The sequence below is a fragment of the Macaca mulatta genome, chromosome 9 (assembly GCF_049350105.2).
Source record: "Macaca mulatta isolate MMU2019108-1 chromosome 9, T2T-MMU8v2.0, whole genome shotgun sequence".
Lineage (NCBI taxonomy): Eukaryota > Metazoa > Chordata > Mammalia > Primates > Cercopithecidae > Macaca > Macaca mulatta.
Window position 1 is genome coordinate 76,325,930 of NC_133414.1, and position 13,950 is coordinate 76,339,879.

General features: G+C 40.0%; 1 protein-coding gene across 3 annotated transcripts in view; it reads right to left on the reverse strand.

Moving 5' to 3' along the window:
* FAM149B1 (family with sequence similarity 149 member B1) overlaps nt 1-13,950 on the reverse strand; it is an 81,866-nt gene that overhangs the window by 11,491 nt on the left and 56,425 nt on the right. For all 3 annotated transcript variants that reach the window (XM_015147347.2, XM_028853438.2, NM_001261753.1), the window contains 2 exon segments: nt 2,401-2,525; nt 53-156 (listed from right to left, as the gene is read on the reverse strand). In XM_015147347.2, the coding sequence (XP_015002833.1) occupies nt 53-156; nt 2,401-2,525 (229 nt within the window).

The following is a 13,950-nucleotide window of genomic DNA, read 5'->3' on the forward strand; positions in this document are numbered from 1 at the left end:
TCCCTCTATTTCCCTTTTACACTGTATAGTCTGAAAATGTTGAACTTCTTACAGGAGCTTGTCCATTAGGGAGAGATTTCTTGGCTGTAGAGGCATCCCATGAACCAAAAGACCATTCACATTTGGCTGATGACTGCTTGCTTGACAGAGACTCATCTACATGTTGAAAGAAGACAGTACTCATGATCGGTTGGAGAAGACACCTGTTTGGTTTTCCAACTTTGCCAAAAGTTAATATTTCCAATTTGGTTATACTTTTTCCCCATGCTTTAATTTTTGTAACATCTTGGGGCCCTTAGCTGGGGCCCCAAGTCAACTGTCCATGTGATAGGGTCCCTCCTTTCCTCTCCATTCCTAAATGACAGCAGGTAGGGGAAGCCTGATCAATCTGGATGAAAACAGTAGCCCTCTCATGGGGAGTGAGGACCTTTGTTGTTGTTATTGTTTACATTAAAATATAAGAGAAAACTCAGACAAAATATGGAACAATAATAGAAAATAATAAGGGGAAACTCTAACTTAATCTCTTTCATCATCACATAATCCTGCACTCTGCAAACTAGTCCTTCTCTTTCACTACCTGTGGGGCAGGTCACCCCTCAATGAAAATCTAAATCCTAAAGACTCTGTACTAGGAGGTAAGCTTATCTGTTCTAATTTTAGCAGGATGTAATGTTTCTTTGACTGGCATTGCCCCTCTAGAGCCCTGCTTGTTTTCTCAGGTCATCAGCTCATTGCCTTTTCTGGCAATCTCCGCTGCCACAGAATGTATTTTCCTTCCTCTTTCTCTTCAGAATGTTTGAGTTAACTCTTCTCCTTCCGTAGGTCATCAGTGACCAGAATGTCTAACTATTCAGGGCTTAAGTTACTAAACCACAGCCACAACAGTTCAACATGCAGAAGTGCTTTACTACCACGAAGGGAACATTAATTTACCTGGTTCATCCCTGGTGTGATGACTTACGAGCCCTCCTAATTTTCTCTTCTTTTTTTTTTTTTTTTTTGAGACGGAGTCTTGCTCTGTCACCCAGGTTGGAGTGCAGTGGCGTAATCTCGGCTCACTGCTACCTCTGCCTCCCAGGTTCAAGTGATTCTCCTGCCTCAGCCTCCAGAGTAGCTGGCACTACAGGTGCCTGCCACCATGCCCAGCTAATTTTTGTATTTTTAGTATAGATAAGGTTTCACCATATTGGCCAGGCTGGTCTTGAACTCCTGGCCTCAAGTGACCCGCCAACCTTGGCCTAATTTTCTTTTTAAATACCTGTTTTGTAAATCCAGCTGCACAACATCTGGCCGATATACCAACACCTTTCTCTTTTTTTTTTCCCCCCAAAAGTAACATCAGGAAACTGTTGTGTAGGAACTGAGATACATAAATCATTACACAGGGATAAGACCAACCTCATCTGCCTCCTGCAAGAAATACTATCTTTGTGCTTGTTCAGACTCACTTGAAATAGCTTTTCTCTTTGTTTTTGTTTGATGTTTATACCTGGTTTATGAGTACTAAACATCCAAAAGGCAAAAAAGTTAACAGATTTAAATATTAAAAAACAAAAACAGGCTGGGTATGGTGGCTAATCAGGAGGCTGAGGTGGGAAGGTGGCTTGAGCCCAGGAATTTGAGACCAGCCTGGGCAACACAGTGAGACTCCTGTCTCTAAAAAACAAACAGGGACAGGGTACGGTGGCTCATGCCTTTAATCCCAGCACTTTGGGAGGCTGAGGTAGGCGGATCACATGAGGCCAGGAGTTCGAGTCGGGCCTGGCCAACATGGTGAAACTCTGTCTCTACTAAAAATACAGAAATCAGCCGAGTGTGGTGGTGCACATCTGTAATCCCAGGTACTCAGGAGGCTGAGGCATGAGAACTGCTTGAACCTGGGAGGTGGAGGTTGCAGTGAACCGAGATCACGCCACTGCACTCCAGCCTGGGTGACAGAGCAAGACTCTGTCTCAAAAAACTTGGGGGGAAAAAAAAACAAAAAAACAGGGTGGGCCAAGTTGATGGAAAAAGGAAGGAAAAACTCAAAAGGAAGGAGACATTCCAAGGACAATGTCAAGGCTGTGAGAATCTAAGATGAGTCATTTTTATCATAAGGGTATCCTCCACTCTTCCCAAAACAGACTTAGGCTGACCACGTGGTTGATTCTAGGTTGCACAACTTATGGATGCCTCCTCAGAAGAGCTGACTGAGAAGTATTTATCAACTCTAATTTGCTATTAATATTTTAAACTGAAACTGACCAATGCAAAGAGTCACTGGATTATTATGATAAACACATAACTCTACTAAAACATATTGAGTCAGAAATCATACAAGTAAGGCAAACAACTCTGAGCAAATTTCCTCTGGTGAGAGTAGCCCTGTGGTCTCCAACTGATCCCTCCGAGGCTTACCGGATTTGAGGTAATGGACAGCACCTTAGACTGTGGCACTCGTGGTAACACCAAAGGATGTGGTTCACTCAGCACACATGAACTTTCTGAATCGGGTCTGGTAATTGCAACATCACTCTCATCATCTGGGCAAAGGAACAGAATATATTATCCATGGATAATCTTCTGGCCCACAGCAACAGTATTGTGAAAAAAGATCTCTCCTCTCAATTCTCCTGAGAATTCATAATCTCAAACAAGGCTTCACTTACCTTTGCAGCCCAATTTTATACCACCTGCATGGTTCAAAAAACCCCTCCACCCAAGACTAGTTGAAAGTGGTTTCCCAGGCTGATGATGCCTACTGGTACCTGGCGGAAGGAGAAAAAGATCTCTAGGGCACAGTTGTCCCACACACCTTTGGAGCTGACGGAAATGTTTTACAACTGTGCTGTCCAGTGTGGCAGCAGCCACCACCCTCCTGTAGCTATAGAGCATTTAGAATGTGGCTAGGGAGTGAGGAACTGATTAACTTACAGCCAAACGTGGCTGGTGTCTACTCTATTGGACAGCGTAGCTCTAGGGAAACCTTCATTAATCCAGATCTCAATTCCCACAGGTAAAGTTATGAGATTAGAAACCATTGTTAAGAATCACATCCACGAAGAAACAAGGCATCTTGAAAAAAAGCAAGCAGAAACAACATAATCAGATCAGTAAGGACTTCAGAAATTGGAATTGACAGATATAGAATGTAAAACAAAAGCAGAAATAGAAAATACGACTAAGAACAAGACACCATAAAAATGACCAAGCAGGCTGGGCATGGTGGCTGACATCTGTAATCCCAGCACTTTGGGAGGCTGAGGCAGATTGCTTGAGGCCAGTAGTTCAAGACCAGCTTGGGCAACATAAGGAGACCCCCATCTCTACAAAAAAAAATTTAAAATTAGCTGGGCATGGTGGCATATGCCCTTGGTCCCAGCTACTTGGGAAGCTGAGGTGGGAGGACAGCTTCAGCCCAAGTGATTGAGGCTGTAGTGAGCTCTGATGGCCCCACTGCGCTCCAGCCTGGGCAACAGAGTGAAACCGTGTTTCAATAAATAAAAATACAAAATATTTTTCTTCATTAATGTAGACTGTAAAACTATCTTGATTAAAAGTTAAAATGATTATAAAAACAAGTTATAAATATATGATTACATTTCACCAGAGTTTTATACACTTTGAGGTTACAGTTCACAGACCGTGTAGCCCTGTTGTATATATTGCAAACCTGCATGCAGTTAGGCTTTTCTCCTCACACAACGGTTGGGAAAGTTGCTCTAATAATAGAGACAGGGGCCGGGCGCGGTGGCTCACACCTGTAATCCCAGCACTTTGGGAGGCTGAGGCGGGTGGATCACAAGGTCAGGAGATCGAGACCACAGTGAAACCCTGTCTCTACTAAGAATACAAAAAATTAGCTGGGCACGGTGGCGGGCGCCTGTAGTCCCAGCTACTCAGGATGCTGAGGTAGGAGAATGGCGGGAACCCGGGAGGCGGAGCTTGCAGTGAGCCGAGATCGCGCCACTGCACTCCAGCCAGGGGGACAGAGTGAGACTCCGCCTCAAAAAAAAAAAAAAAAAAAAAAGAGATAGGTTTGTACCAGCACCTGTCAGTTTGTTCTAACAACAATGAACCAACTGGTCTGTAACAAAGCCAAAACTGCAAGTGTTCTCTTCCTATAATTCCAGTTATTATAATAAAAAGTAATGACAATAGCTAACATTTATTGAGCTCTTAAATATTCCAGGAACTACTCTATATACTTTCATGTAACTGGTTTATTTCTTAAACAATTCTATGAAATATATATTAGTATTTATACTCATTTTATAGATAAACTGAGGCTCAAAGAAGTTAAGCAACTAGCCAAGAATCTAAATAAAGTTAGTGTCAGAGCCAGTGGTCAAGCCCAGGTTGTCTGGCAACAAAGTCGGTATCTTTTTTTTTTTTTTTTTTTTTGAGATGGAGTCTCGCTCTGTTGCCCAGGCTGGAATGTGGTGGCGCAAGCTCTGCTCACTGCAAGCTCCACCTCCCGTGTTCACGCCATTCTCCTGCCTCAGCCTCCCAAGTAGCTTGGACTACAGGTGCCCAATGCCACGCCCGGCTAATTTTTGTATTTTTAGTAGAGACAGGGTTTCACCATGTTAGCCAGGATGGTCTTGATCTCCTGACCTCGTGATCCACCCACCTTGGCCTCCCAAAATGCTGGGATTACAGGCGTGAACCACCGCGCCCGGCCCAAAGTCTGTACTTTCAATCATTATATGACACTGCTTCTCATGGGGATCATGTTGTAGAGCAGGGTTGGCAAACTATAGCCCATGGGTCAAATCGGGCCTACTACTTAAAAAAAAAATATTATGGTAAAATACACATAACTTACCATTTTACCATTTTACACTCATGTTACTTGACAACAGGGATACCTTCTGAGAATGGCATTATTAGGTGATTTTGTTGTTGTGTGAATGTCTGAGTGTATTCACACAAACCTAGGTGGTACAGCCTATTACACACCTAAGCTAAATGGTTTAGCCTGCTGCTCCTAGGCACAGGCCTGTACAGCATGTTACTGTACTGATTACTGGAGGCAACTATAACACAATGGTATTTGTATATTTAAACAAGCCTGAACATAGAAAGAGTACAATAAAATTATGGTACAAAAGACAAAAATGGTACACTGGTATAGGTCACTTAACCATGAATGGAGCTCACAGGAATGAAAGTTGCTCTGAGTGAGTCACTGAGTGAGTGGTGAGTGAATGTGAAGGCCTAGGTCATTACTGTACTGTCTATAAACACTGTACACTTTGGTTATACTACAATTTTTAAAATTTCTTTTTCTTCAATAAATTACCTTTAGTTGTACTTTTTGACTTTATAAATTTATTTTTTTAACTTTTTGATCCTTTTGAAATAACAGCTTAAGACACAAAACACTGTACAACTGTACAAAAATATTTTTATTTCCTTATTCTATGAGGTTTGCCTATTTTTAAATTAATTTTTACTGTTTAATCTTTTTGTTAAAATCTAAGACACAAACACACACATTAGCCTAGGCCTATATAGGGTCAGGATCATCAATATCACTGTCTTCCACCTACCGATCCTGTCCCACCGGAAGATCTTCAAAGGGTGTGTAACACACATGGAGCTGTCATCTCCTGTGATAACAATGCCTTCTTCTGGAATACCTCCTGAAGGACCTACCTGAGGCTATTTTACAGTTAACTTTAAAAAACATGGTAGGAGAACACTCTAAAATAATGATAAAAATATAGTATATACATAAACCAGTAATATAATCGTTTATTATGAAGTATATGTACTGTACATAATTGTTTACACTGTATGTTTATATGACTGGCAGTGCAGTAGGTTTGTTTATATTAGCATCACCACAAACACATCAACACATCAGTAATGAGTTGTGCTTTGACTTTATGACAGCTACAATGTCATTAGGTGATAGGAGTTTTTCAGCTCCATTATAATCTTACGAGACCATCATATATGTGGTCCAACGTTGACCAAAATGTCATTATGCCACACATGACTGTATACAATTCAGCAGCATTAGTTACATTCATCATGATGTGCAACTCTTACCTCTAGTTAAATAACTTTTTATCACCCCCAAAAAAAACCCCATACGAATGCCTGTTTTTGAAAATAACGTTGTGGCTGGGCGCAGTGGCTCACACCTGTAATCCCAGCACTTTGGGAGGCCGAGGTGGGTGGATCACCTGAGATCGGGAGTTTGAGACCAGCCTGACCAACATGGTGAAACCCCATCTCTACTAAAAATACAAAAATTAGCCGGGGGTGGTGGCGGGCTTCTGTAATCAGAGCTACGCGGGAGGCTGAGGCAGGATAACCACTTGAACTCAGGAGGCAGAGGTTGCAGTGAGCCAAGATCACACCACTGCACTCCAACCTGGGCAACAGAGCTAGACTCTGTCTCAAAAAAAGAAGAATAAAAAAAAGTAATAATCATTTGTTTATTCTCATAGTGGTATAATATTCCATTGTATGAATATGTCATGTTCTACTGTTGATGGACATGTGGGTAGTTTCTGATGTATGTTTTCTAGCATATAGTGATATTTATGAACATTCTTGCACATATCTTTTGGCGAACATATGTACTGAGTATATACTACTGTACACAGCCAAGCCCAATCATTTACATCTTATTTATGACTGCTTTCATGCTACAAGGGCAGAGTTGAGTAGTTGCAACAGAGACTGTATGGTTGTCAAAGACGAACCATAGTCTTGTATAGTCAAAGACTATACACCGGCCTCTGTATAGACAGTAGTTTCCTGACCCCTGTTTTAAGGTATTTCAGTCAACCTACTAAAGGCCAATTAGAGATCCTCCAGCTCCATTTCATAATGTCTTGTTTTTAGACTTTAGTCTCAAAATTACAGTTATAATACAATAAAATAATCTTTATGAATGCACAGAAAAATAAAAGAATATTAATTCACAGCCCAACACTGGTAAATTGTGAAAGGTGAAATAAGATTTTATCTGGTACATGGTGGTTGATATACTGAAACCAGGAGTTCCTTTGTTTATTACCAGGGTTTATTATTATGGGAGTCTGGGTATGACTCTGGACTTTTTTTTTTTTTTTTTTTTTAGACGGAGTCTCACTCTGTCGCCCAGGCTGGAGTGCAGTGGCCGGATCTCAGTTCACTGCAAGCTCCGCCTCCCGGGTTCACGCCATTCTCCTGCCTCAGCCTCCCAAGTAGCTGGGACTACAGGCGCCCGCCACCTCGCCCGGCTAGTTTTTTGTATTTTTTAGTAGAGACGGGGTTTCACCACGTTAGCCAAGATGGTCTCGATCTCCTGACCTCGTGATCCGCCCATCTCGGCCTCCCAAAGTGCTGGGATTACAGGCTTGAGCTACCGCGCCCGGCCTACTCTGGACTTTTAATTACTACCTGTCCCGTGTCTCAAAAAAATTAACCTCATATAATATAAACTGGTTCATTTTAAAGAGAGTGCTAGTCCTGTTCTCTAATACAAGCTTTAGAAAACAAAAACAAAAACAAAACCTAACACACATACAACATAGTGGCTTAAAAATAAACCCACGAAGACCACACATCAAGGGTGGCAAATGTGGAGCAACTGGAATTCACATAATACTGGAGAGGCTGTAAGTAGGTATAACCACTTTGAAAATTCTTTTGGCCGTATCCACTGAAGTTAGAATAGCATATCCTCTGACCTAGCAATTCTACCCATATGTATCTAGTACTTGAGTTCATCAAAAGACATATACAAAAATATTCATAATAGTATTATATTCTAGACAAACCACCCACATATCCATCAACAGTAGGGTGTGATATAGTCATACAATGGAACAATATAAGCAATGGGAATAAACTTGTTGCGAACAAAATGTAACTGAATCTAACAAACATAATATTGAATAAAAGAAACCAGATGCATAAGGGTATATACTGTATGAATCCATTCTTACAAAATTTTAAAACAGTCAAAATTAATCTGTGTTGTCGGAAGTCAGGATGAGGTTACTCTTGTGGGGGCAGGATTAAGTAGCTGACTGAGAGAAAGCATGAGAAGAGCTTCTGGAGTACTGGCAACAGTCTGTTCTTGATCTAGGTGCTGGTCATACAAGTATACTGTTTTTCTTTTTAGAGACAGGGTCTTGCTCTGTCATCCAGACTGGAGTATATTGGCACAGTCATAGCTTACTGCAGCCTCAAACTCCTGGGATTAAGGGATCCTCCTGCCTTAGTCCCCTGAGTAGCTAGGACTACAGGCATGCACCACCACACCCTGGATAATTATTTTTATTTTTTGTAGAGACAAAAAAATCCTCAAGCTTACTTGATGTAAACTTACTTTATAATTTTCTATGTGTATATTACACTTCAATAAAAACTTTTTTTTCCCTTTTACTCCTGGCAAGCTGTGATTAAATAAGAAGTTTAAAAATGTTGGACTTCTGCTTCCAGCCAAGATGGAGTAACATGAACTGGGTTTACTCTCCTGCTTAAAACAACCAATAAAACAATGAAACAATGGCTTTCAAGACACTGTACATCAGATAATGAAAGTTAGTAAACCCTGAGATGATAAATGAGACTGGACCTGCAATTGCCTTGAAAAAGTTTCCAAGATATGGCATAAAGAGTGGGAACTGAGGCACAAGCCTGGTGGACTCCCCTGAGTTGAGAGTCCAGAGACCAAGGCAGCTCGGATTCATAGAACAGAGTATCTTAGAAAAGAGAAATACACAGGAAGAGAACCCATGATATCTGCAGAGGGTGGGGCATTGTTTGAGCATTCAAAAGGTACTGATCAGTGCACGTATGAGAAGAAGCCACCTGAGGCTAGCAAAACAAAAACAAAAACAAAAACCTGAAAGACAGGAACAGTACCTGCTACTCACATGAAACAAGGAATACTGCCTGTTCCTACCCACCAGACCAGAAAAACTCAATTCATGGAGCACTGGGCAGAATAAGATCTTGCCTGAGCAGGTGGTAATAATTAGCTCCAGACTGAACATTGCTCCAGACCTAACAAATCATAAAAGAAAGACCAGAATGGATCAAACTGTTTGCAAGTAACTTAATTGCATTTCAGAACAAAGCTCAAGAAAATAAGCAGTAATAGGGCCGGGCGCGGTGGCTCAAGCCTGTAATCTCAGCACTTTGGGAGGCCGAGACAGGCGGATCACGAGGTCAGGAGATTGAGACCATCCTGGCTAACACGGTGAAACCCCGTCTCTACTAAGAAATACAAAAAACTAGCCGGGCAAGGTGGCGGGCGCCTGTAGTCCCAGCTACTCGGGAGGCTGAGGCAGGAGAATGGCGTGAACCCGGGAGGCGGAGCTTGCAGTGAGCCGAGAGCACGCCACTGCACTCCAGCCTGGGAGACACAGTGAGACTCCGTCTCAAAAAAAAAAAAAAAAAAAAGAAAATAAGCAGTAATAAAAAGAAATTCATCCCTTAGTAAGGTAAAATTCACAATGTCTGAAATCTAATCAAAGATCACTAGGCAGGAAAATACAAGCCATAATGAAGAGAGTATCAACTGAAACCAACCTAGAATTAATACAGATATTCAAGTTATTCCACATTTTCAAAACATCAAATAGAGACATGGAAAATATATATGTCTCTCTCAAATCATACTTTGAGATGAAAATGACAATATCTCACATAAATACACTAAATGAGCAGATTCAACATTATAGAAGATTAATGAACTTGATGGCATAACAATAGAAATTGCCCAGAATGAAATACACACAGAAAAAAAAAGAATACAAAAAAAATTTTTTAAAGCATGAGTTACCTGAGGGATCAATGATCAAATGGACTAATTTATGAGTGACTGAAGTCCTGATGGATGATGAGGGACAGAAAAAAAAAATCTGAAGAAATAATGGCCGAAAGCTTTCCAAACAATGAAAACAAACCTATAGATCTATGAAGTTCAACAGACTCCAGGCAGAAGAAACATGAGGAAAACTACATTAAAGCACATCATAATCAAATTGTTCAAAATCAGCCGGGCGCGGTAGCTCAAGCCTGTAATCCCAGCACTTTGGGAGGCCGAGACGGGTGGATCACGAGGTCAGGAGATCGAGACCATCCTGGCTAACAAGGTGAAACCCCGTCTCTACTAAAAATACAAAAAACTAGCCGGGCGCGGTGGCGGGCGTCTGTAGTCCCAGCTACTCGGGAGGCTGAGGCAGGAGAATGGCATGAACCCGGGAGGTGGAGCTTGCAGTGAGCTGAGATCCGGCCACTGCACTCCAGCCTGGGCGACAGAGTGAGACTCTGTCTCAAAAAAAAAAAAAAAAAAAAAAAAAAAAAAACCAAATTGTTCAAAATCAGTGATAAAGAGAAAATCTTAACAGCAGCCAGAAAAAAAAAAAAAAAAAAAATACATGCACACAGGAACAAAGATAAGGATGACAACAAATTTCTTTTCAGAAACAATGCAAGCGAGAAGAAATGGACAGCATTTTAAAAGTACTAGAAGGCAAACTATTCACATAGAGTTCATAAAATTTCATTGCAAAAATGAAAGCAAAATAAAGAAATTTTCACATCTACAAAAGAAACAGTTCATCACTAGCAGACCCACATACAAGAAATGTTAATGGACATTTTTCAGGCTGAAAGAATTAAAAAAAATTTTTTTAAGATTCATATAACATAAAATTCATCATTTTAACCATTTTAAAGTATACAGTTCAGTGGTTTTTAATATAGTCACAATGTTGTGCAATCAATACCACTATGTAATTTCAAAAAATTTCTATCACTACAAAAAGAAACACGGTACCTCTCAATGTCCCTCTTCATCCATCCCCCAGCAACCACTAAACTCTGTCTCTATGGCTCTGCCTATTCTGGACATTTCATATGAATGGAATCATACCGTATACATCATGCTTTGTGATTGGCTTCCTTCATTTAGCATATTTTCAAGGTTCATCCATGTATCAGTACTTAACATGTATCAGTACTTAATTCCTTTTTATGGCTGAATAATATTCCATTGCATGGTGTACTAGTCTGCTAGGGCTGCCATAACAAAATAGCACTGATTGGATGGATTACACAATGGACATCTATTTTCTCACAGTTCTGGAGGCCAGAAGTCCAAGATCAAGGTGCTGTCCTGGCCTTCAGGTGGCCACCTTCTTTCTCTGTCCTCATATGGCCTTTTCTCCACGTGTGTGTACAAAGAGATCTCTGGTGTCCCTTCCTCTTCTAATAAGGACACCAGCCCTATTGGATTAGGAGCCCACTTTTATAACCTCAGAACCTGAATTACCTCCCTAAAAGCCCTGTCTCCAAATACAGTCACTTTGGGAGTTAGGGTTTCCACATACGAATTTCAGGGGGGAAATAATTCATCCCATGACACATGGATAAACCAAACTTTGTTCATTCAGCAGCTGATGGACATTTGGGTTGTTTCCACTTTTTAGCTATTATGAATAATGCTGCTATAAGCATTCATGTTCAAGTTTTTGTATGGACATTTGTTTTCAGTTCTCTTTTTTATATACCTAGGAGTGGAATTTTCTTGGTCTTTTGACAATTTTGTGTTTAACATGCTGAGGAGCTGCCAAATTGTTTCCACAATAGCTGCAGCATTTTATATTCCCATTGCAATGTATGAGGGTTCCAATTTCTCCATATCTTTACTAACACTTGTTATTTTTCTTTTAAGAAATAAAATGTAATTAAAAATATATATACACATAGCCATCCTAGTGGCATTGAGGTGGTATCTCATTGCGTTTTTATTTGCACTTCCCTAATGACTAACGATGTCATTAGGGAACAAAGACAACATCTTTCATGTGCTTATTGACCATTGGTATATCTTCTTTGGAGAAACATCTATCCAAATCTTTCATGTGCTTATTGACCATTGGTATATCTTCTTTGGAGAAACATCTATCCAAATTAGTTGCCCATTTTAAAATAAAATTGCTTTTATTATTGAGTTGCAGTTCTTTAACTAGATCCTTATCAGTTATATGATTTCTAAATATTTTCTCTCATTTTACAGGTTGTCTTTTGCTTTCTTGATAATGTCTTTTATAGCACAAAGTTTTACATTTTGATGAAGTCCAAATTATCATTTTTTCTTTTGCTGCTCATGCTTTTGGTGTCATATCTAACAATGTCATGTCAAATTCAAGGTCATGAAGAGTTACTCCTTTGTTCTGAGAGTTTTATGATTTTGGCTCTTAAATTTAGGTTCTTGATCCATTGTGAGTTGATTTTTGTATATGGTATGAAGTCAGGATTCAACTTCATTCTTTTCCATGTGAATATACAGTTGTTCCAGCATCATCTGTTGAAAAGACTATTCTTCACCCATTGAATGATCTTGGCACCCTTGAAAACTAATTGGCCACATATGTGTGGGTGTATTTCTGAACTTTTGATTCTATTCCATTGATCTATTTGTCTGTCCTTATGCCAGTTTCACACAACCAGTTTTGATTACTGCAGTTTTGTCGTGACTTTTTAAATCAGGAAGTGTGAATCCTCTAACTTTATTCTTTATAAATACAGTTTTGACTATTCAAAGTCTCTTGCATTTCCATATGAACTTCAGGATCAGCTTGCCCATTTCTACAAAAAAGGCAGCTGGAATTTTGATAGGGATTGTACTGAAACTGTAGATCTATTTGGGGAGTAATAACATCTTAACAATATTAAGCCTTCCACTCCAAAAACATGCGATGTCTTTCCATTTCTTTAGGTCTCCTCTAATTTCTTTCTATAATATTACATAATTTTCAGTGTGGAAGTCTTGTACTCCCTTGGTTACATTTATTTCTTTTATTCTTCTTGATACTATTGTAAATGAATTCATTTCTTAATTTCCTTTTTGACTATTTATTGATAGAGGTTGATAGAATTTTGAGAAGCATGATAAAAAATGCATAAATTGCTCTGAACAGACTGAGAGCAGAAGTCTAGACCTGGAACATGTTATTGGTCACTGGAGGGAGACATTTGTTATTTAGTGGCAAAAAGCTTAGTGAAATGGTCTCCTGTGGTCTTGTAGAAAGCATAACTTCTAAGTGATGATCCAATCCATGTGTTGAAGGTGAGGCCCAAGTTTTTTCTTGGTGCTTATAATAAAATTTAAGATGAGAGAGAAAAATTGAGGGGAAAGCTGATCAACAAAAAGTAACCAGGACTTGATGATTTTGAAAATTCTCGGTTTCTCTAGAGGGTAAAAGATGCTAATACTGGCCAGAGTGATCTAGAGAAAAAAAGGTGCGAGTAGACAGCCTTTTACTAACATCTCAGAAAGATCAAAAGGTTAGAGTATTCGCCCACACAAAGGGTCCCTTCAAGAGATCAAGGGTTGATCTCGAAAATCCTCTTAAACCACAGATAAGGGCTTTGTCTCTCAGCCAGCCGTTCAAGCAGGACCCTAAGATAGGGAAGAAATGATCTGAAAAGATAGAGATGTGGCTCTTGTCTAATTTGGTAAACCCCACTGATACCATGAAGAGCCAGAAAGTTTTTGAGAAAATTATTTCAACAGAAAAACTGCCAATTTGGACTAAAGGGACAGAGTCACTACAAAATGGAATAAAGTTGTCAGACCCCCAAAATTCTACTGGCAAGAAACAGACTGATAAAACCACTTAGCTATAAACACATGTTGCCATTCATGAAAAAAGGAAAGATGATTCAGAGGGTGAAACCAGGCACCCTGAGAATGGAGCAAAGAACTGCAGAGGATTAGTCCCTTGAAACTTAGTCATGGAACTTCCAATATTTACCCAGCTGGATTTCAGAATTGCTGTGAACCCTTTTTTTAACCTTCCATTCCCTGCTCCTTTTAACTGTACTGTCTATAACTGTTATCCTTTGCCTGTCCCACTCTTGTATGCTGGGTGTGTTGGGGTCAGACAACTTGTCTCTTTAGTTTCACAGATCTACAAATGGAGAGAAATTGTGTATAGAACC